Source organism: Corythoichthys intestinalis, chromosome 16, assembly GCF_030265065.1.
Source record: "Corythoichthys intestinalis isolate RoL2023-P3 chromosome 16, ASM3026506v1, whole genome shotgun sequence".
NCBI classification, from domain to species: Eukaryota; Metazoa; Chordata; class Actinopteri; order Syngnathiformes; family Syngnathidae; genus Corythoichthys; species Corythoichthys intestinalis.
Genome location: NC_080410.1, coordinates 27,142,657 through 27,167,671, shown reverse-complemented (window position 1 = coordinate 27,167,671; position 25,015 = coordinate 27,142,657). Strand labels below are relative to the sequence as shown.

General features: G+C 38.7%; 1 protein-coding gene and 1 long non-coding RNA gene across 2 annotated transcripts in view; one reads left to right on the top strand and one right to left on the bottom strand.

Annotated features, from left to right (window-relative positions):
• The window catches only part of mybpc2a (myosin binding protein Ca), a 50,461-nt gene extending 39,582 nt beyond the window's left edge, over positions 1-10,879 (top strand). The window contains exons 19-26 of the mRNA XM_057817471.1: positions 2,082-2,249; positions 2,324-2,412; positions 2,805-3,000; positions 3,300-3,439; positions 7,594-7,753; positions 7,816-7,952; positions 8,014-8,200; positions 10,751-10,879. Coding sequence (XP_057673454.1) covers positions 2,082-2,249; positions 2,324-2,412; positions 2,805-3,000; positions 3,300-3,439; positions 7,594-7,753; positions 7,816-7,952; positions 8,014-8,200; positions 10,751-10,785 — 1,112 coding nt within the window. The 3' untranslated portion in view covers positions 10,786-10,879. The remainder of the gene's footprint in view (positions 1-2,081; positions 2,250-2,323; positions 2,413-2,804; positions 3,001-3,299; positions 3,440-7,593; positions 7,754-7,815; positions 7,953-8,013; positions 8,201-10,750) is intronic.
• A 6,931-nt stretch (positions 10,880-17,810) lies between these two features.
• Positions 17,811-22,345, bottom strand: LOC130904611 (uncharacterized). The gene is made up of 2 exons (XR_009060876.1): positions 18,525-22,345; positions 17,811-18,446 (listed from the first exon to the last, which is right to left on the bottom strand). It is a non-coding gene; the product is annotated as an uncharacterized LOC130904611 (long non-coding RNA).
• Positions 22,346-25,015: the final 2,670 nt, after the last annotated feature.

Here is a 25,015-nt window from a genome sequence, read left to right as displayed (position 1 = left end):
AAATCACCAAGATGAATGATTGACTGTAGTCTAGATTGCAATTCATTCGTGTATAACGTGAAAAGGAGTGGTCCAAGGATGGACCCCTGTGGCACCCCATTTGTAATAGTAATAATAGTAAGTGGACTTGTAGTATGTAGTACGTACATATTAGGGCCAAATAAAAGAAAAAAGAAGGATTACGAGGTGTAAGTTGTACTATTTCTACGACAAAAAAAGTCGTATTATTACATAGGGTAATGTAGCTGTAATCAGCTGCGTATTTTACATGCAGTGGGGCAAAAAAGTATTTAGTCAACGACTAATTAATTGTGCAAGTTCTCCCACTTGAAAATATTATAGAGCCCTGTAAATGTCAACACGGGTAAACCTCAACCATGAGAGACAGAATGTGGAAAAAAAAACAGAAAATGACATTGTTTGATTTTTAAAGAATTTATTTGCAAATCATGGTGGAAAATAAGTATTTGGTTAATACCAAAAGTTCATCTTAATACTTTGTTATGTACCCTTTGTTGGCAATAACGGAGGCCAAACATTTTCTTTAACTCTTCACAATATTTTCACACACTGTTGCTGGTATTTTGGCCCATTCCTCCATGCAGATCTCCTCTAGAGCAGTGATGTTTTGGGGGTGTCGTTGGGCAACACAGACTTTCAACTCCCTCCACAGATTTTCCCTGGGGTTGAGATCTGGAGACTGGCTAGGCCACTCCAGGACCTTGAAATGCTTCATACGAAGCCACTCCTTTGTTGCCCTGGCTGTGTGTTTGGGATCATTGTCATGCTGAAAGACCCAGCCATGTCTCATCTTCAATGCCCTTGCTGTTGGAAGATTTTCCCTCAAAATCTCTCGATACATGGCCCCATTAATTTTTTCCTTTACACAGATCAGTCGTCCTGGTCCCTTTGCAGACAAACAGCCCCAAAGCAGGATGTTTCCACCTCCATGCTTCACAGTGGGCATGGTGTTCTTCGGGTGCAATTCAGTATTCTTTCTCCTCCAAACACGAGAACCTGTGTTTCTACCAAAAAGTTGTTTTTTTGGTTTCATCTGATCATAACATATTCTCCCAGTCCTCTTCTGGATTATCCAAATGCTCTCTAGCGAACTGCAGAAGGGCCTGGACGTGTACTGGCTTCAGCAGGGGGACACGTCTGGCAGTGCAGGATTTGAGTCCCTGGCGGCGCATTGTGTTACTGTGGTCCCAGCTCTCTGTAGGTCATTCATTAGTTTCTGGGATTTTTGCTCACCTTTCTTGTTATCATTTTGACGCCACGGGGTGAGATCTTGCATGGAGCCCCAGATCGAGGGAGCTTATCAGTGGTCTTGTATGTCTTCCATTTTCTAATAGTTGCTCACACAGTTGATTTCTTTACACCAAGTGTTTTACCTATTGCAGATTCAGTCTTCCCAGCCTGGTGCAGGTCTACAATTTTGTCTCTGGTTTCCATCGACAGCTCTTTGGTCTTGGCCATAGTCGAGTTTGGAGTGTGACTGACTGACATTGTGGACAGGTGTCTTTTATACCGATAATGAGTTAGAACAGGTGCCATTATTAAAGGTAACGAGTGGAGCCTCGTTAGACCTCGTTAGAAGAAGTTAGACCTCTTTGACAGCCAGAAATCTTGCTTGTTTGTAGGTGACCAAATACTTATTTTCCACTCTAATTTGGAAATAAATTCTTTAAAAATCAAACAATGTGATTTTCTGTTGTTTTTTCCCCCACATTCTGTCTCTCATGGTTGAGGTTTACCCATGTTGACAATTACAGGCCTCGCTAATCTTTTCAAGTAGGAGAACTTGGACAATTGGTGGTTGACGAAATACTTATTTGCCCCACTGTACATGTACCGTAGCTGAGAGCTATGACATTAGCCTGGCTAATGAAATATTTCAAATAGATCTTTGTTATGGTTCTTCTTGGGGGATGAAATTTTTTTTTTTTTTTAAATCTCATATAAGACGCAGTTTCGCTTCGGCATGACATGGTAAGGTTGTCCGACACTGATGCAGGCCACCACTATTGCTTCCAAAAATTCTTGGGCAAACCCTGTGAATGAGTTTGAAATCTCTCCAGGTGACGAGTGGGTACAGGCCAACAAGGATCCAGTGGAGAAAAACCAATACCGTGTGAAAGATCTACCGGTGGGAGAGAAGATGCTATTCAGGGTGGTAGCCCTCAACATCGCCGGACGCAGCCCCCCCGCTACACTTTCCCAGGCTGTCACTATTAGAGAAATCATGGGTCAGTCTAACAATGATGTCTTATGTTGAGTGAAGGTGAAAATAATTAACGTTAACACGTGTGTTGTTATACAGAGCATCCAAAGATCCGCTTGCCGCGCCAGCTAAGAACCAAACTGGTTAAGGTTGTCGGAGAGAAGGTCAATTTAGTCATCCCCTTCCAGGTATGCCTTAAATCAGTTTATCTATCAAACCTCTTTTGTTGACTTCCAGAAAACGTTGTTAACTCTGATTTAAAAACAGCCTGAAGTTTCCAAAAATACCCCTAAAAAAAATAAATAAATAAAATATAAATCAGCGTGTTGGTACAAAGTAGGTCAAGTGACGGTGAAGTAACGACTGGCAGATTTAGAAGTGCTGACTTGCCCATTTTAATATTTGATTCCCTGTTTTTTTTGTTTTTTTTTCAAATGCATTTAGGAGTTTTGCGGAAGGGATGGGGGGGGGCTTTTGGCTTTTGGGCTTGGAAAGTAATGACATGGCAATCAGAAAAAAAGTAGATTGAAAAGGAAAAACCATAAACTGAGAAATTTTCCTTGTTTGTTGCCCTGTCAAGGGTAAACCTCGCCCGGTGGTCACGTGGTACAAAGACGGCGTCCCCCTGGAGGATCGCAGTGTAGGTACCCGCACCAGCGAGGTGGACTCTATCTTCTTCATCCGCTCAACCGAAAGGCTCCACTCGGGCACGTACACTCTGGCCGTGCAGATCGAGAACGTGGAGGATCGCGCCGACATCTGCATCCAGGTCGTGGGTGAGTCGCCGTGCATGAGAACATGAGCGCAAATCTCCACAACGTGTGATCGCAACTCTTCATTCCCCAACTTGCTCAAGTCATCAAAGCGTCTCTTTAATCCTGAACGCCAGCTCATTCCTCATCTCTTCACAGGTCAGCGGGATTACGCCATAGGATTATTTGTATGTAGACTGGGATTAGGTTCATACTTGACGCTTGAGAAGGTTGAGTTAATGAGAAGATGAGCCCCAAGTCGGTCCTCTGCGCTCCAATCATCTTCCCAAACGAACGCTGCTGTCGTGTGTTTCTTGATGTAGAAAAGCCGGGCCCACCCGTGGAGGTGCGCGTCACTGACGTTTGGGGCTTCAACGCCTCGCTGGAGTGGAAGCCGCCAAAAGACGATGGCAACGCGGAGATCATCGGCTACACTATCCAGAAAGCTGACATGAAGACAAAGGTATGCCGCAGCGGCCTACCGCTGCCTGAAAAAGGAGCTATGAAATATTACAGCAATAGAAAAAAATAATGGCAGAAGAGCCGTAAAAATGAAATCAGATCCTACCTACAGTAGTACTCAGAATTGCTTCTTTCCAGCCCCCCAAATTCTCAAAACCGAATTTTAATGTCACAACCAGAAAAAGCAGCAAATTGCTGTAAACAGTCTGCTAGCGTGCGAGCTCAGGTTTTCTATTCTGTTGTGGCCATGTGACCGTTTTGTCATTTGTCCAGTATATATTACATGCACTATAACAGCAATAGAAAACTAGGCACGTGCATTCCCTTTTGCATGGGAAGTAGGTATGCGTATGCTGAGGGTGCTGTAGCACTCCATGGTGTTGGGGAGAAAAAGGTGTTTAGGTAGATTTTTTGTTGTTAAAAATAAATCAATAAATAAAACATGTTGAGAAACAATAGCATATTTATCTTTTAAGAATTAAATACATGGTCAGCACCTGCAAAGGTGGGTAGTAACACATTACATGTATTGTCAGTTACATTTACTTGATTAAAGTTTTGGGAAAAATGTACTTCTAAGAGTAGTTTTACCAAGCAATACTTTTTAATTTTACTTGAGTAGATTTGTGAAGAAGAAACGCAACTCTTACTTCGCTACCAAGGACGTAGGTTTGGTCTTAATAATGGTAGGGACAATACAACAGCATAAGCTGCATGTACACTTTTTGCTGGGGACAGGACATTAACAAGACCAAACAGATTGGGTGAACGGCGGTCAGGGCTATATTTCTAACCAATAAGAACCTAATTAAGTGATAGGCTAAATGATTAATGCAAAATAAATCTGTATTGACTTGTACTAACTTTCAATCTGCAATTTTTACTGTATAATGTCTTAATCTGATCATTTTTCTTAAATCTAGTCAAATAACTTTTTTCATTTTGAGTTTTAAAGGCTATTAAACAGATAAATCCATCAGATTCTACCACTACTTTTAGTATATATTACCATTTGTTCTTAATAGACGCATACATCTAAAAGTCGGCCATTTTTCACCTAAATCAAGAAAAAAATGGCGGTCAAGTCATCAGCCAATCAAATGTGCGTTTGAGGAAAAATAACAGCTTCCTACCCAAGTTTTACAGTTTAGCAAGTTCACACAGTTTAATGTTATGCTAACTCTAATGCAGGTCGGACTTTCAGTAGCAAAATTAGTTGTGTGTTTCCCATCTACACAACATTGGCATCTTTTTAAATTACTTACAGTGGCTGCTGCTGCTGGTCGAAAAAAAAACTTCTAATATCCCTCCTCTTCGAAGGAGGCAGCATGTTGTCGACATGTATTTCTGTCGGGGCTGTGCGAGTGTAAGCGTATGTGTGTGTCAGGGGTGGGTCAAGTCATCAGCCAATAGAACATGCAATGGGGGGGGGGTGAACTGGCACATTCAGCAAGTGAAAAAGAGGTAAATATAAGTCTGAACATAATGAAAATAATTCATTTGATAACGGTAGGGTCAATTCGTTACAACATATGGGAAGACAATCTAAATGACCTATATAACTGAACACATTATATAATGCAAATAAGGTTGCCTAAAAGTTGCTGGGGACAATTTAAACATTCTGTAAAGTTGGTAGTGTTTTGTCTCTACCATCCCTATGCCAACCTATGCCCTTGTCCGCTACTATGGGCTGCACAAGAGTCATTACATTTTTCCTCTTCATTCTACATATTATATTTATTATTTTTTTACTAGCGATGCTATTGCGAAAAATAGCGCTGCTAATTTCACCAATGAGACGTCGCAACAATAATCACATGACTCTATTACAGCAATCAGACGCAAGCTTACCGTTCCATGATCTCGCAAGCCTGTTCAATCACGTGTCTTTAAAGCACCATAACAAATGAAATATTTGACATATAGCGCTGACCTCAACATGAACCGAAATCGCGGATTTAAAACTCTCTCACAGTTTTTATTTGGCATTGACTGACCACGGAAAACCGGAGATAAGATCCTTTAAATCTCATAATAGTAAATATGAAGGAACTACAGTATTCACTACTCAAACTACGAACTATTTTCTCCACTAGAGGGCAGGGCACTCATGCTCTTTGGACGAATAATGCTTCATTACTGTTTTTTTCCCTCTTTTTAAAAATTTTTAAAAAATGTATTTATTTATTTTATTTCTTTGGCTTAATGTTGTTATGTAATGGGTTATTGTACAGTATCATTATAACAACAGTTAATACGGATAATTGTTTAAAAAAGAAGTCAAACAAATATAAGCTGTTACTCAAAATGTTACTCAATACTTGAGTATTAATTTCACTTGAAACGTTTTTACATGTACTTGAGTACATTTTTTGGGTGACTAAGTAACATATTTATGTCACACTGCTGTTGCCATAGTGTGCACTTCCTGTGGGTGTGGTATTACAGTATAAAAGGAATCTCTGTGATGTGTCGGTGGCAGGAAGTACATAAGAACTACTTTTACTCTTTTTCATTCATTCATTATTGAGTAATATTATTTGGAAGTAGCGCTACTCTTACTCAAGTAAAATCTTAGGCTACTCTACCCACCTCTGACCACCTGACACCTTGCTTGGTACCAGGTCACACTGGATAAAGCGCTATTGGAACGGAAAAGTTAATTGTTGACATGTCGCAAAAAAGAATGTTTTTCTTTACAAAAACAGCTAAATTTTCCCAAAATTCAATTCGAGGTAAAAAAAAAAACTATGAGTATGATAGTTTATAATATTGTTCAAGGAGGAATGTTAAGTGTAGATTCAGACTGCGGATAACTTCAAATAGCTTGCATTGTAGCCATATTATTGTTGCAGAGCGCTGTTGGATATTCTTGTGCAATTTATCCAAGGCTTGTGAAAAGTGGGTGTAAAACGAGGCTTATTGGGCCTTTTTGTTTTTCAAATGTGTTTGTGTGTCATTGTGCTGTCTAGCTGCGGGGATTTGCATTATAATACACGGGTGCTTTTATTTCCAGTACAAAAACTTCAACACACACTGTAGGTGAAATAGAACAATGTCTTTGCAGTAGCCTATTAGTTGTACGTAAACTATCCAGCACGTGTGTAAGCCTTGTATGGAAAACAAGCGCGAGCATGACAAATTTGGACAAGAACAGCTGTTTTTGGATGGGAAAACCAAAATAACATCCTCAGCACCCCCTGCTGAGAGTAACTTCCAGTGCCCCTATGCATTCCTTCTGGTTGTGATGTCACAACAAGAACCAGGTTTTCCTTTCTTCTGCCACTGTGGGGCCATTCTGTCATTAGTCGAGTATTACACATACTAGCGCAGCACTAGTGAGCGAGGCATGATAGGCATGTTTTTCTTGTTGTGTCGCCTACTTTTTTTAAAATAAAAAAGTGGATGTTCTCTGATTTGATTTGGGTGGAATACAGCGTATCACAAAAGTGAGTACACCCCTCGCATTTCTGCAGATATTTAACTATATCGTTTCATGGGACACCACTGACAAAATGACACTTTGACACAATGAAAGTAGTCTGTGTGCAGCTTGTATAATAGAGTTAATTTATTTTCCCCTCAAAATAACTCAAAATATAGCCATTAATATCCAAATCCCTGGCAACAAAAGTGAGTACACCCGTTAGTAAATACGTACATCCCTAAATGCCCCTCCAAAATGTCATGTGACTCGTTACAGGACTGCTGTCAGCATTGCTGCAGAGATTGGAGAGGTGCACACAGACTACTTTTCATTGTGTCAAAGAGTCATTTTGTCGGTGTTGTCCCATGAAAAGATATAGTTAAATATCTGCAGAAATGCGAGGGGTGTACTCACTTTTGTGATACACTGTAACTATTGTAGGGCAAGTACTCATAAAGACCTGGTGTCCACATATATGGACATCACATTTTGTGTCACAATAGGCCACAAAATTAACATTTTGTATACAAATGTAGCCTACATGCCCCAAAAGTATGTGGACGCCAGGTCTCAATTCTAATTATACATACAATATAAATAAGTTATTAAACACTATTGCATTTTTAAAAGTATTAATCTTACCCGTAGCTTTGAATCCAAAATGATTTGTGAGTGTGTACAAGAAGACAACCATCACTTGCCTCACCCGTCTATAATCGCGCCAGGATTGGTTCACCGTGTATGAGCACAACCGGCGGCCTAACTGCACCGTGTCCGACCTGGTCATGGGCAATGAGTACTCCTTCCGAGTCTTCAGCGAGAACGTCTGCGGTTTGAGTGAAGATCCTGGCGTCAGCAGCAACACTGCAGTCATCTGCAAAACGGGTAAGCCAATGTGTTAGCTAGAATGGCAAACTGTTTACCCTATAGCTTGACTGGTCCTCCAGGTTTGGAGTACAACCCTCCACCCTTTAAAGAGAAGGACCAGAGCGCTTCCCCCAAGTTCACAGCGCCCCTGGTGGACCGGAGTGTAGTGGCGGGCTACACCACCGCCATCAGCTGTGCTGTCCGCGGCCATCCAAAGGTATTAGCCGCACGCGTTGGCGCCTTTCCGTCATGACGCCCGAATTTTGTTGTGGCTGTAGCCGAAAATCATTTGGATGAAGAACAAGATGATCATCGGAGAGGACCCCAAGTTCTTGATGCAGAACAACCAGGGCGTGCTGACGCTGAACATCCGCAAACCCAGCCCGTACGACGGCGGGCGCTACTCCTGCAAGGCCGTCAACGCGCTCGGAGAAGACGAGGTGGAGTGTAAGCTGGAGGTCCGAGGTAAGCCCCCTCATTCATTTTCCTCCAATGATGAAGAGTTTTTATTTTAGGGGGTGATTTATTCAATTTATTGATTCATTGAATTTATTCATAAACTCATAAACCTTAATTGTTATATTATTTTCTATTAGTTCCCATTATTAATTATTATTGTATTCTTATTCCTATTATGGTAGAGGTTTTTGTAAGAACATATAAAAACATAAATTACATGTTAATAATTTTTTTAAAAAATCATTAAAAAATCAAATTAAAATGAATAAAAGCAGAAATGAACTATTATTTTTTATTTCTTAGAATGAAAATAAGTGCATAAAGGGTTAAAACTTCGATTTTCTTATGAATGTTGAAATGAATTCTTTTGAAATGGTTTGAATTTTACCTGAAAATTGATTAGTATTTATATTATTTTCCATGCTGTTGATTATAATTATTTTCTATTATTTGAACGGTTTCTTTTTTAAATGTTGCTTCGTAGATTGTTGTATTTCATATTTATAATCATTTGTATTTTAAAAACTAAATCTAACTATTGTTGTCGTCAGTAAAACCAAATAGTTTTCAGTTTAAAATGAATTCTCCTTTGTTTTCATGCTTACTGTATGGCGTCATAAGACTGCCATAAGACCGTCATAATTATGACACGACACTATCATGGGCATTGATAAATGCTTATGACAGATGTCATTAAGTGTCATCCGGCAAATTATGTCACGAATTCCATTTTATGTCCAGTTTGGATCTTTTACATCCATTCAAACGTTAGATAACTTGCTGTCGTAAGCATTCATTAATGCTCATGGCAGTGTCATGTCATAATTATGATGGTCTTATCACAGTCTTATGGCGCCACTGTCAAATAAAATGTTACCAAATACCATAACTAGCAATTAATGAAACAAATGGAACAGTAACTGAGGAAATGATTAGCACAGAAAATGAATTTTGATTGTTATTCACATCTGTAGCGCTGCAATGCATGCTCGGAGGCATGTTTGGGAGAACAGTGTTGACAGCTGGTGGCAGCAGAGGTTGACTGCAGCTGCTTGAAGCAATAAAGCTTTGCAGCCAATTGGTTCAAAGCTTCATGATAGTTAGTTTGGTCTTATGATGTCGCTGTCAAATAAAGTGTACATACAGTTAATATCTTTTGGTGTAAATATCCCATAATGCAATGAGGAAAGCTGCGGCTTATTGTCCAGTGCGGCTTATCTATGAAGAAATGCCGTTTTTGTGTCACATTTGCTGGGTGGCGGCCTATACTCAGGTGCGCCTTATAGGTAATTACCATAATTTGAACTTGAAGACTTTGGTATTTATAAAGTTCCATTGTAACTTGTATCTACAGTATTTATATATGGCGGAAAACACTCGGGTGACTTGAAGTTCCGCTCTGAGACCCCCAATTTGGCCAACTTTCTAAATGGTCCGATATGCATGTGTGATACATCATTGTAAAACATAAAATCCCAATTTTTTGGGGCATGAAAATTTTTGAACAGGAGGGCATTTAAAAAAGAAAAAAATAAATTTAAACAGCAAAACCCTATCTGAAGGCGAGAGCAGAATTACAGACGCCATGACTTTAACGAGATATTATCGCATACTTACCTTGTTTCGATCCAAAAACTCCATGTAGCATGTATCACTGAGTGTCAAGACACAGCTGTGAATGGCCTCAGCTGGATTTTTGGGGGATTTTATGGGTGAAACTTGGTAATAAAACAAGGGTCGCGATGCAGAAATCGCAGACATCCCGGAGTGGTTGAGAGTTTCTTTTTCATATATTTACCCTTTTAAAAGTTTTTTTTCCAATGTTTCTTTGTTTGGTTCCATTATTTATCATCTAACATATCGGAGAAAATGTGACAGTAACAAAAAAAAAAAAAAATACAATGAAGCGATAGTTATGAGGTAGATATCCATGACTTTTTACAGACACCATTTTTTTCATTGTGACGTAATTTTTTTAAAAGTTTAAAATGTGAAATTGAATAATTTTTAAAGTCGTTTTTTTTTAAACGAAATATTAGACATCAATTAATGATTCTAAACTAAAAATGACAGACATTTTGAATATTAAATCTAATTAATAACCTTCGTTTTATTTATTGAAACAAAAGCGGTTGCGCGACGTCTGTAAACGGGGGTTTCCAGGGTAAGACGGACAAATTAAAATAGTTCGGGGGCTTCATGCGCCATGAATCACAACAGTTGTTTTGACTTAAAATACGGCACTTAATTTTAAAGAGGAGTGCAGGAGCAGAAACTGCTTTTTCAGTGTTGTCTGTGTTTCCGCCACATTTAAGAAAAAAAAATCCACTGAATTATAAATATGTATTTTTATTAAACCTTTTTTGAATTTGTCTCAGTGACAATCGTTTTATCTGCACTGCGGACTATATTGCGCTCTTACTTGTTATCATTGCATCACTTTTCCTGCTCGTCCTCGACAATATCTTTCTACGTCTCATTAACTTATGAAATCAAACATCCCTTTCCTCAGTGTGGTGTGACATCGTCATCGTGTTTGTCATTTTTCTCTTGCAGTGTTCAAGGACAAAGTGGAAGAGGTGAAGAAATGAGGACAGACCTGACAGATGACCTGCCCACTAAATCATTTTTAAGAGCCGTCAAGTGTTAGTTTTGCCTTTTTCTTCAAGTATAAAATCCTTCAAGTACGTCTGCTGCCTCAGTCTGTTTGTCACTTGATATAGTAACAACGCATAGTACAAAAAACTTATTTAGCCTGTTCAGTTCGATAGACATCCTATCGCCGTCAATGGCATCTGAAGAGTTAATGTCAAAGAGAAGTGCTAATTCAACACACAGTGTTGAGCCAATGGTGCAAACAGTGGGTATCGGGGTCTCATTAGCGCAGAACACGAGAGGCTGATTAAGGCACCCCGACAACAGCGGCCTAATTAGCCAGCGCTCGTTCTCATTTTCTCTCTCGCCCGATCTTTTTCCCACGTCACCACTGAGCAAAGCAATTAGCGCTAACTTGCGCGGCCGCAAAACAAACACGACGCAGCCGTGAGAGAGGACGCCGCCGACACCTTCATCTAAGATGGCAACCGCTGTGGTAAAAAAGTCAATATATGATAATGTATTACTAAAATGTGATTATGAACACTTGACAGGTACTGTTAAAAACGAAAATTTGAAATGCTAAAATCAGATTTATTTATTTATTTTTAAAAAGATTTTATCAAGTAATAAAGGACTATACAACTTTTAACTAACTTTTCCAATATATATATATATTTTTTTATTATTTAAAGTGGCTATGACACCAAAATGCATGTTTATTTCATATTTCACGTGGTATTTTATGCTCCTGAATGAAATGACCACTTGGATGTGTGTGGAAGCGATCGTTTTATTTATTAAATTTTTGAATCCCGCGCCATGAAAATGAGTAACTTCTGGCTCCAATCTCGGGTTGAGGATGAAAGCGAATGTGACATACCCGGGTCAGCGTCTCACAATACAGCATTGCTTTATAGCATGCAGATAGACTGTGGATTCAGCTGATTTTGCAGATTAATTCGTTTTTTTATCGCATCATGCCAGCCAAATGTGCTGCAGGGATTTGTTGCTACACCAGGGGAGACGTGTGAGCCTTCTTGGGTTTCAAAAAGTTCCCGTTCACCCTTGGAGAATGGCCAATACAAGTCCGACAACTGTGGGACCATTGGACTTACGAGGAAGTGAGTAAACATCGTATTTTGTATTATGTCAAATACTGGGATGATGGCACAGGTTTTAATACCGAGGTGGTTTGCATATTGTGGCTGACAATGCTACTTGTCCATCGAAAATGCCACTCGGCCGACGACCGGCGGCTTGTCGCAACCCCCTTCGGTCCTTCTCGTGCCCGGCAGGGGAGCGCTATACTCGCCTTATGCCCTCTTCGTGTGCTCGGTGTTGTGTCAAATTTTCCACCCCATCAGAAATTGCAACTTTGTGTTAAAAATGGCTGCGAATACAGCGAATGCAAAATAAACACTACAAACTTTCTTGAAAGAAAGGACTATTTACTTACGTTTGATCATGAACTTATATGTAGAAAAGTTTTCCTCAGACACATACTGCCATGTTAACTGCATATTAACTGCACGCCACTCTCTCACTATTTACATGTTCGCCGTGTAGTTAAACACTAATTTACGCCATATTTGTGTTGACCATGTGGCAGCTACTCGCTCCTCGACATCGGCCAGTTTGTCCGGCGGTCATTCTCCAGCTGCTTCCCCTTCAAACGAGCTTTCCTGCCCGCAGCAGGGGAATGACAAGCTTTAACTTGCTCACCGCCGGGTGGGTTGCTGATCAGCGAAGACAATCGAAAACCCCGCCGCCGTGTGAGATGATCCGGGGTAACTGTGTGCTTTTTCACTTCGACAGGCGAGAATAAGAAACATCACTCGGTTCGGGTTAGCATGTTGGCTAGCTGTCACTCCTCCTGGTTTGTTTACACTCTCCGAAGCCGGGGAAGGGAAATGACAAAAGCCGGACTAACTGCGGTGGCATAAAGGTGCACGTCGACAGTTTTGACCAGTATGGAGTAATTTTGCCATGTCGTACTGAATAAAAGCATTTTTAATATTTCATATTCCATTTAACACAGGACTGTTATTTGTCATGACCATACCAATTATTTAGCAATTGGGGAAAAATACTTCGATAAAAAGAATATCCTTTAAAGATATTGGAGTAGAGAGATTGAAACTGTGACATTTTACGGCTCTCTTTGTCGCATTTTCCTCGTTCTGAATAATTCCCCCTCAATAGGCTGAATTCTAAATCAGATGAAACCATGACCCTGCCGATGTCATCCTCTTGTTGGGGACGCTAGAGTGCTATAATGACAGGCAGGGGCCAAACGGCAGATTAAAAGACTAATTTCTCGTCATCTGTGCTTTACCAAATTGTTGTATGTAGTCGAATCGTCTCAAAATATGATTCTAATTCACATAATAATGCTATTTAGGACTTTTAATCCTGTCATACGCACTTTAAGAAATGAAAATTAAACAGAGGATATTTAAAATAATGTATTTCATTAGCATGTGTAGTTAAAAAAAGAATAAAATTAAAGTAGGAACTGCAATTTCTGGAAAAATTACAAAGGGGCTTGGCTGTGGTAGATACAGATTGGATATTACGGGGACACTTCCTGTTTATATATAAGGTCACTTCCTCTTGATATTTTGACGTATTGTACATGGCCGTCAATGGCATGGAGATGCATGTCTGGCACTGACATACTTGAGCGCTTGTTGAATGTCTGTGGGCTGTATGAGAAGTGTATAGCCAAAAAATCAAAACCTCATGTTTTTCTGTCTTTGAAAATGAATGGGAAATTTGGACGTACATTGCTGTCAATGGCATTGACACGTACGTCTGTCAGTGGCATCAACTTACTTGTGTGCCTGTTGAATGTCAATGGGCTGTAATGGTAAGTGTACGGTCAAAAGTGAAAACCATACATGTTTTTCTGCCATTGAAAATGAATGGGAAATTTGGATGTACATGGCTGTCAATGGCACTGACTTACATGGGCCCCAGTTGAATTTCAATAGACTGTAATGGTAAGGGGCTAAAAATCACAACCACCTGTGTTTTCCTGCGATTGAAAAAGAAGGGAAAATGGTTGCCATTAGAAATGAATGGAACGACGTACATTGCAGTCAATGGCATCCCCATTAGAAATGAATGGTTTTTGGTGAATTCTGAGGGAACTGTAAATTTTGGGAAGATTCTGTACATACAACTTATGCCCCTTACTGTCCTGGATTTTTTATGTGTAAATTATGCGATTTAGTCAAAAACATATAGGACTAGATGCATTTTGGAAAAAAAAAAAAAAAAACATTTACAGGTGAACAGAAAATTTTGGGGGGGTCATTCAAAAAAATTCCCTGCGTTGCGCAAAAATTCCGGTCATTTTGATATTGAAGAGGTGACGGTCGGTCAAACGGTTGGGGCTACGAGTGCGCCGAAGAAACACCATTTTTAAAATAAAAAAAAACAACAACAACAAAAAAAGGAATTTTGCCTTGCAAAGCCCCATAAAGAAATTACATTTTTTCCCTCTATTTTTTGTAATGTAAGCGACAAAAACTGTGAAGAAAAAACATTAATTTCAATAATTCTTATTTACTTTATTTGAGTAATTAAAAAAATTAGTTATCAGGTATTTGATTGATATTATTTGAATTCATCCAATAATAAAGGACTATATAAATTAAAAAAAAAACCTTTTATAACAATATTATACCATACTATACTATAATACACTTTTTTTTGTTTAAATGAAAACAAAAGGAGGATGTTTTTTTTTTTTTCAATTTATGTGTATAATTGAAAATGTTTTAAAAAATCATGAGAAAAATATTTTAGTTATATAATTTTTAAAAATAGGTATTTCTAAAGAAAATCCTTTAAAAAAAACTGATCAGTACAAATTAATTTCAAAATGTTTTAAGAGAACTATCAATTTTAGTTATTCGCAACTTTTTGATAATTTGTAAATAAAGCATCCTCTTAGATCTCTCATTTGTCCCTTGAAACTGTTGATTCATACTTCACGAAGACGTTCAAATGACAAATATTAAAATGTTGTCGAATGGTCGCACGGTAGACCTGCAGTGCAGTACTGCAATGTTTTTCCCGTTTACCTGAAAACCAGCGGGGGGCGTCGTCTTCCTGGGATGATTGACACATCAAAGCGCACACAAACACACACACACAACACACACACACACACCGTGTGGTGCTTCAGGAGAAAAAAGAAGAACAGCGTGTCACCACCTGAGCTTCACACACACACTCTCACTGATGCCCGGTTGCTAAGCGACCGCATCTCTATGCACACACAAATTGACATCAGTCGAGAGTGACTGCAACTTTCAACACACAAACACACACGACAATCTATGAACTCTCACATATGCGGTCACTTTCCACAGTGTCAAGTGAGATTGGAACCAAGTGCTGAATTGGGAGTTTTTCCAAAGGAAATGTATCAGTCTTCCATGAAAAAAGGTTGCAATGCTATGTTATTAAAGGAGGCTTTTTCTAACAAGTCCAAGAAAAAATTCACGTTTTTTCGAGGGTATCGTCAAATTTAAGTGACTTTCACATCATTTTAGGGATTTAAAAAAATGCTTAAAGAATAGGAAAAAAATCTAGGAAAAATGGAAGAAAGATAGAGTGGACTTTTTATGATGGGATTTGATTTAGCCATTTCAAAGAAAACTATCACCTGGACAGTGAAGCTGAAGTTCAAGCTTACAAGGAAAAAAAGGTGATGAAACTAGGAGAAAAGTTGCTTTTAAACATTTTTCTGCACAATGGCCCCTTATTTGTTGCATGAAAATAAGCATACATCCAGTGGTGAAGTATTCAACTTGTAAAGAGTACAAATATCTAAGACAAAATTTACTCAAATAAAAGTATATAATATTTAATATAGAATTTACTTGACAAGTAAAAAGTAAAAGTATTTTCTCCCGATGCAAAAATGTAATATATGTATATATATTAGGGCTGTCAAACGATTAAAATTTTAAATCGAGTTAATTACAGCTTAAAAATTAATTAATCACAATTAATCGCAATTCAAACCATCTATAAAATTTGCCATATTTTTCTGTAAATTATTGTTGGAATGGAAAGATAAGACACAAGATGGAGATATATACATTCAACATACGGTACATAAGGACTGTATTTGTTTATTATAACAAGATGGCATTAACATTATTAACATTCTGTTAAAGCGATCCATGGATAGAAAGACATGTAGTTCTTAAAAGATAAATGTTCGTACAAGTTATAGAAATTTTATATTAAAACCCCTCTTAATGTTTTCGTTTTAATAAAATTTGTAAAATTTTCAATCAAAAAATAAACTAGAAGCCCGCCATTATTGATGTCAATAATTACTTACACAATGCTCATGGGTGATCAAGCCTATAAAATCAGTCGCACCCAAGCGCCAGCAGAGGGCGGCAAATCTCCCTAAAACACAATTAACAAGTGGGCATTTCACTGTACTGTCATTTAAATCTGTCTGAGCGGGGCATGTGCGTTAATTGCTACAAATATTTTAACGTGATTAATTTAAAAATTAATTACCGCCCGTTAAGGCGATAATTTTGACAGCCCTAATATATATTTATATAATACAGTGGAACATCTATATACGAAGTTAATTAGTTCAAGGACCTTGTTTGTAAGTCGAAATGGTCATATGTTGCGCAGGATTTTCCCATAAGAATACATTATAATCCCATCAATTCGTTCCACAGACCGAAAACCTACACTAAATCCTTAATAAATGCTGCTGGTACTATTGCAAATAGAAGTTACACAGAGCAAAACAAACTATGAATAAAAATCATAATAATAATAATCATAATAATAATAATAATAATAATAATGATAATACCTGTAATAATGTTGCAAATCGTGCTCTAATGTGGTAGATGTGTTTTGCGTGGTGTACCTCATCAACGCACCGCGTGGCTGACTTGACAGTGAGAGAGGACATCTTACATTCACTTTTGTCTAGCTGCGGCGGACAGTAGGAATGTTGTGTTGCACAAGTCATAGATTTCATAATGATATTGACGGGTCAGATTCCACCTTCACTGCGCCACGCTTTCAAGTAGGGGGCCATCCCACAATCCGCTTCAGTTATTAGCAGTCGGTCGCAGCGACACATGCAGCCATCCATTGCCGAATTTATGTTGAAAAAGTATGAAAGTTGTACCGCATACAAACAGGAAGGATTGTCTCAGGAGTGATTTTTTCGAGGATTCAATGTAATTATTATATTTATTTTTTTCACAAGAATTTTCAACGTAAAAAGCTCTGTTGTAAGGCTGCCGCCACATTGTCTAATAGACTAGCATAGTTCTTCAACATGTTTACGTAAAATAAATGCTAACTGCACGTTTTTGTTTGTTTTTTGCTTTTAACCAAGAATCGAGACTGTCTTACGTCCATATCGTCGGATTTAACCCTTTAAAGCCTGCAACATGAAGCAATTGTCTGAGAATCCCAAAATTTAAAAAATAAGGTCCTAATGGTACTTTTTTCAAATTTGCAAAAAAAATGAAAAATCTAAATGAATATGTGTAATAAGCGCTCTAATTGTTAATATATATAACCCTAGCTAAATCCAGTTGTTTTTTTCTCATGGAACCTGCAGATGCAAGTGTTGACTTGCATCCATCATTTATTTATTTATTTATTTTAATAAATTTCAAAATTCTAAATTAGAGTCTCAAAATAATGAAATTCTAAGTGTAGCAAATGTGATACATTAGGCTATAAGGGGTTAAGTATTTATTCACAATAATTTTCACCGGAAAAGCTCTGTTTACATATGGCGGCTGGATCCCGAGATCCAACTACGAGCTTTTTAACTGCAGCAACTTTAAGATTGGAGCTGGAATTACTGAGAACAGGCAGCAGAGGGTCTCCGTAATGTCGGGTGAAAGTTTGGCGAGGATCCCTCCCTCTGATATCACATTCTAGTGTAGTATGCTCCACCTTCGTTAATATGCACCAATCGTTTTAAATAAAAGAAATGGAATCATGTTGTCCAAATGTTTTATTGTGATCAATATCTGCAATAAAAAAGAATGACATACTATTTTTGTTTATATGTACATATCTTGTAGTATTCCCTTATAACAACAAAATCAGTGTCATCCCTTCTGCGTTTGGTAAATGTCCAGTAATATTATTTGTCATTTCACCTCATTTTGGTCACTCAAGTGGACGACGAGCGCCTTGAAAGGTGGAAAAGCGCTATATAAGTATAACACCATTTACCATTTACCATCTACACCTCACGTCAGCACAGGCTGACAGGTTGTTAAAAAATTGTCCACGAATGATCAACGAAGTGATGAGAACAAACGCACAAGACAGAAAGTCCTGGAGCTTTATCTACGTCATGCTGAATCCATTTTTGGAGATTCCGTGGGGTCCTCTGGTTTAATTTTGCAGTTTTAACTTTGTCAACACGCTGCGTACTTCAACCACAATTCATGTTGTTCCTTCTAAATCGGAAGTTCGGGCAGAAATTTTCCAAGATGGCGCTGCCCATGTTTCGCTCAGGAAACTTGTCTATTGCATAATACGAACGCAACCTGTGTCCAAATGATCTGGTGGGCATTTGGCGAGTGAACAGGTAAGTAGTCAAGGAAGGCGAGCAATGCAGGATCTGTAAAAAAAAAAGACAAGGTGAGCTGAATAGAAGCAATACAAATCTTGGGTCAACGTGAATGCTAGCGTCACAAACCCGTGGAGTAGAGTTGTTGATCCAGTGACGAAGTCAGGCCGGGGACTGACTTAAGTAGGCTGTTCATGATGATCGACTGCACCTGGTCTCAGGCTCACCCATCTGTCCAATACTGCAATTAAGACACATACAAGCAGGAGGAAGAACACCCAGGGAGCAGGGGCCTTAACAATTGCCCTTGTTTTCTTTCTTGAAAAGTATCTTTTATTGAAATTGCTCTACCTGCTGTTCTACTTGTTGCTACTGTTGTTTTATTGTTTTAATACATTATGTCAACATACTGAAGAGACTAAAGATTAGCAGTTAGCTATATAGCCACATGTATAAGTCCATTCATATGTATTTGCCTTGTTTTGAATGAATGCATCAAAACTTTTATAGGGATTTTTTTTTTTTTTTTTTTAGGGTTTATTTGAAATAATATTAAAATCGGGATTTGTTTGAAAGAAATATCACATTCATAAAGTTTCTTTGGCTAAAATACAAGACTCAAAACAAAAATTGAGTTAAAAAAAATAACATTGTTGTACATTGGAGTACCTGGTGTAGAACTTTATATTTCTGATTATTCACAATAATCATATGTGGTAGCCGCCAATTTGCTTTTCTTCCAATATTCACACAGGCCCTCTTACCAGTGTATGTAATCTGATCAGGGGCTGGGGGTTGCACATTCCAAGCAATGCTTCAGGGGAAGTTAACCCTCCCCAAAGGGGGTAGGAAGAGTAAGGAAGTGTAAAGCCTGAGTTATACTCCCGCGTTGCGGTGACGGCACAGCGACTACGGCGTCATTCGACATTCGATAGTTCTGCGGTGAGGGAACGCGTTGCTCTGTAATTCACCGCCAAGTCACTAGAGGGATGTGGCGTTATGTTTGTACGGTTTTGGGGCATGCTTGTTGATTTATGCTAGTCGGAGAAAAAATAAACAATGCAAGATGGAACTCTTGAAAGTAAATATTCTGCTCATCAACACTGAATAAATATTGAACATACAAATGTTGAGGGGCAGGCGACGCAGAAGACTGTTTCGAGGCGGTCTGGCCGACTTTTGATGCCACACAGAGAGTTTTAGACTCGGGTGGAGAGAGCTAGCTGTGGCGGCTAGCTTCAAACTGGCGTCAAACACTGCGTTCAAGGTCCGCAAAGCCCTCCAGCCCGATTTGTTTGCCGTGTCCTACAACCAGCCAGTGGGAAGCCATAGCAGATTTCTGGCGTCTATGGAACTTCCCAAACTGCGTTGGGAGCCTTGATTTTAACGTTATCATAAATAGCACCGAGGCACTCTCAATCAGTGATGATGTATCGTGTGTCAACTGTGTTATTGAAAATTAAAGATCAAAACAACTCTTTTGACACCAAATCTGTGCTTTATTCTTCATATACTTGAAGTGTGACACGTAAATAAGTCACAGACTCACAGCAAACATATGTACACAATAAATGATGAAGTGCACCAACCAAAAATATGACATAAAGTGATAAAAAGTCGACAGTTTTTGGCCGACTGGGTCACCGCTTCGTGTGGCCACTCGATTCCGAACACACGTCTCGGTGGTTCTTCCATTTTTTTTTTTTCAATCGCCGACCTTGCCATTTGGCAATCACAATAATGTCTTGACGAGACTTGCTCTTCGATGATACTCCCGTCGGCTTGGTCCATTTTTGCGTGTAGAAAATAATGTTTAATTCTATTCTACAATGGCGGTGATTTGGCGCTAAACCGGAAACAACAGTCTGAGCGGACCAATCACAGTCCGTTTTCGCCACGTCATACACGTCTACGGGACGCGAAGGTTAGAAAATTCGAGAGGCGCGCGTCAGGCTACGGCGTAGGGTCGTAACTCGGTTCTTCCTTGACGGCGTAGGTCTGACGCGGAAGTATAACTCGGCCTTTAGAGCTGAGAGGCAGGACACACTCTCCGTGTCCCGGTACCGGACTGTAATGTCTTTTCTGTTTGTATGTCTTTAAGTGTAAATTCATTGTTCTTTTTTACTCCTGAATTATATGTCATCATCTCCTGTTCGTTATAAGAATAAAACATCCTGTAACAAGAAATAATCAACTCTTTTCTTTCAAATGTGCTTCACTGGTTACATAGTTCCAGGTTGCATTTTTTTCTTTTCAGATTTTCTGCAGAGGAAGAAAAAACTTTTTTTTGACCAAAAAAATTATTCACGTAAAATTAGTTTATCATTGAAGAGAAATATATTGTCGAATAATCATATATGATTATACGTATTCATTTATTGCTGTTTTGATAGTCATCAGGCTTGTTCCCAAAGTGCCTGTTCTCCTCTCTGTAAATATTTAAACCTTCTTCCTCAAAGGTATGATAAGAGGGCCATAGGAGTGTATTGTTTACAGTTAGTATTTTTCCACCACGTATGGGTCAATTCCAGAGGCTGGGATGAACTTGCTCCTTTGCATAGGGAGAATATGAATAATACTGTATAAAGAAACCTTTTTTCTCTTATTCCATCAATTTATTTTGTTATGAATTGTGTGTTGTCATCATGTGTTCATTGATGAGAATTTAAAAACCTGTAAATAGAGAAGGTCGACTCTATTTTTGCCTTGACTTTTTTCTCTACATCATGAATAATGTCAATATTTTCAAGAGTAAAGTTTTGCAAAGCCAAAGAATCATTTTTGCTTGGTTTCCCGCATAATAATTTGAATGTTTTTGGCGTGTGACCACTTGACGACCACGACTACCAAGATGATGATGTCACGTTCGGCCAACAAGGGACGTGATGGAGAAAAAGAGAGAGCAAAAGAGGCCTGAAGTAAAGTACGGCACTTGTGTGAGAGCCTTTGGCTTGATTGAAACGGTTGCCATGGTTTCAGGATGTTTCCATGGAAATGCTGCCTGCCAATAAAATGAATGTGAGCGAGAGAGTTAGAGAGCGGCGGGTCTTTGCGGCAGGTTGGCAGGAAGGTGAGATACGGAGAACCGGGGATAAACAAATGAGCTTGTCGCCATGGTAACGCAGCAGGTAAATCCATAGGAACCCGCAGCTGATTAACCTGGCAAATGGCTTCACGGAAGATTTTTATTCCTTTCTGGCACTTAACGACAAATACAGTTACATCCTTCCTTCCTTCGTGTCTGAAGGACGGAAGTATTTCTGCATTTTTTTGCGTCGCCACGGCAACGCTGCAGCAAGCCGTGGCCGCATGATGGAGGGAGGAAGTCTGTGCCCGTGTGAACAATACTAATGCCGCTTCACTCATCAAAAAAAAAAAGGGAAAAAAATGGGCGCCATTAACCCCCAACCTTCCCGCATTTATTCCTCATCAACGTTGGCTTCCCGCACTCTCTGCAGGGAACATTATGTTGGAAGACAAAAAAAAAAAAAAAAGACTTTCATCCTAAGAAACAAAATGTATACAGTAATGCAACATAATTTCCCTTATAAACTTGGTAGATTGCCTTTTTTAAATGAGAAAATTCAGCCTCATTTTCTGTAAAAAACAAAACAAAAAAAAATATACAAAACAAAACATGACAAACTTTTTCTTATGAGACACTGTCTCAATTTATTTTAATATTTTATTACTTTAGACTAATAAGATTTCAATGTTTTTCCCTGTCATACTCTCAGGGGTGTCTTTCCTTGCTCTGTCTTGCCCTGACCTTTCCTGTTCTCCCTCTAAAATATCGATTAGCAGGTACAGTGGTATGAAAAAGTATCCGAACCGGTTGGAATTTCTCACATTTCTGCATAAACTCACTATCAAATGTGATCTGATCTTTGTCAAAATCACACAGAAAAAAAAAACTGTGTCTGCTTTAACTAAAACCACCCAAACATTTATAAGTTTCCTTAGCCTTAAAGAGCAATTGAAACCAATTTTTACCAAACAATTTAAAGTCAGGTGTGTGCTCAATCACTGTTTAAAGCTGTCCTACCCACTATAAAACACACACCTGGGAAGAATTGGCTTGATGAGAAGCATTGTCTGATGTGCATCATGGCTCGGTCAAAAGAGCTGTCTGAAGACCTGCGATCAAGGATTGTTGATTTGTATAAAGCTGGGAAAGGATACAAAACCATCTCTTAAACTCTGAATGTTCATCAACTGACAGTCAGAGAGGTTGTCCACAGGTGGAGAGAGTTTGGAACTGTTGCTTCTCTCCCAAAGAGTGGCCGTCCCACAAAGATGACGCCAAGAGTTTAGCGCAGGATACTCAGAACGGTAAAAAATAACCCTAGAGTGTCTGCTAAACACTTACAGAAATCACTTGCACAGTCCATTTTCTCTGTGCACACATCAACTATATGTAAAACTATGCCCAAGAATGGTGTTCATGGGAGGACTCCACGGAGGAAGCCACTGCTGTCTAAAAAAACATCTTTGCTCATTTAATGTTCGCAAAAAGGCACTTGTGCATTCCACAGAAAGTTTGGCAAAATATTTTGTGGACTGATGAAAATAAAGTTGAATTGTTTAGGAGTAACACACAACGTCTTGTGTGGAGAAAAAATGGAACAGCTCACCAACATTAAACACCTCATCCCCACCGTGAAGCATGGTGGAGGGAGCATCATCATTTGGGTCTGTTTTGCCACCTCTGGGCCTGGACAACTTGCGATCATCAGTGAAAGAATGAATTCAAATTGATGGTTCACAAACTTATTTTTTCCCCCTTCTGTCATTGTCACTGTCATACTATCCTAAAATATGAAAACCTATAAATGTTTGGGTGGTTTTAGTTAAAGCAGACACTGTTTTTTCATCTGTGTGGTTTTGACAAAGATCAGATCACATTTGATGGTGGTTTATAAAGAAATATGAGAAATTCCAAAATGTTCAGATACTTTTTCATACCAATGTATGTATATCACTTCATCACAGAGTGTCCCCTCAGTAAATGAAGTTCTGATTTTGTAATGTGATATGTCCAATGTGTTTATAATAAAAAAAAATAAAAAAAAAAGGTAGCTTTTATAAATACAGTATATATATATATATATATATATATACTAGGGCTGTCAAAATTATCACGTTAACTCGCGGTAATTAATTTTTTAAATTAATCACGTTAAAATATTTGACGCAATTAACGCACATGTCCCGCTCAGAAAGTATTCTGCCTTTTGGTAAGTTTTACAGCAAGGCTTTTTATGCTGTCCAACAGCGAACTCTTGTGGTCGCTTTGCGACATGGTTTATTGTTTTCTTACCCGTTCATTATGGCTGCATGACGTCTCGGGCTGATAATGTTGTGCTTATATGATCCTTGGACAAGATTTGTCCGTAAGTATGGTTATGTTAGTAAGCGAAATGTTATATTTTTTGTATGAGACGCTTTTTGTTGATGTTTAGTGAACCTGTATAGCGTGCTAAGCTAACGTTGTTGCTAATGCAATGCTTGTGTACTTTTATTTTGTAGTTTTACGACGGTCTAAAGAGGACAATGGTTTGAGGCCATTTTATTAATAAATCAGATGAAAAAGGAAGAAGAATTATTAAGGCGTCGTTCACTAGCTGTCTAGCTTTGGAAAAAGTAGACGCTTCGGAGTGAGGACAGCATAGACAGATTTAAATGACAGTAGAGTGAAATGCCCACTACAGTCCTTATGTACCGTATGTTGAATGTATATATCCATCTTGTGTCTTATCTTTCCATTCCAACAATTTATTTTACAGAATATATATGTAATTTACAGAAAAATATGGCATATTTTATAGACGGTTTGAATTGCGATTAATTGCGATTAATTATGATTAATTAATTTTTAAGCTGTAATTAACTCGATTAAAATTTTTAATCGTTTGACAGCCCTAATATATACATACAGTACATACATACATATGTACTACTGTTATACTATATGACCTCTTTGCCTTGTCATACGTGACAATGCCATACATATCTTAAATGTTATCCTTTATAGACTAATAATTTAACATCAGCATTCAGAGTCAGCCCTCCCAGTTTGTATGAATTGGACACCTAATGTTGTCTAACAAAAAGTGACATTGTTTTTCCCCGTTTAAATCAATTGGAATTTTTATTAAACTGTAGGCCTTTTAGGGACAATGACCACTCCAGTGGACAACAATTTTTATTATTATTTATTGATTGATTGATTGATTGATTTAGCAACAAACATCAAAACTCACCATAAATCATGAGCTAATTTGATTATGTTAGCCTTCAGTGCGAATCTTTGATTAGAGATGTGCAGGTGTCCCAAATGAAGGCAACCGTGCGTGTGTGTGAGTGTGTGTGTGTTGCATTTTGTAGGCGTGCATGTCACATAAGCTCATCCTCTGTCTTTCTCCTCCCCCATCGCTCGTCCATCCGTCCGTCCGAGTGGCATCATGTCGTCGGCCCGCTGTCTAATCGATAACTCATCTCTCAATGTCCACCCCCACCGACATGAACCCCCCCGCAGGAAGGCAAACGTCCTTCCAGCGGACACGCAAAGAGCAGGAGGAAGGAGGATTGACCAACCACATTAAAAAAAAGACCCAGAA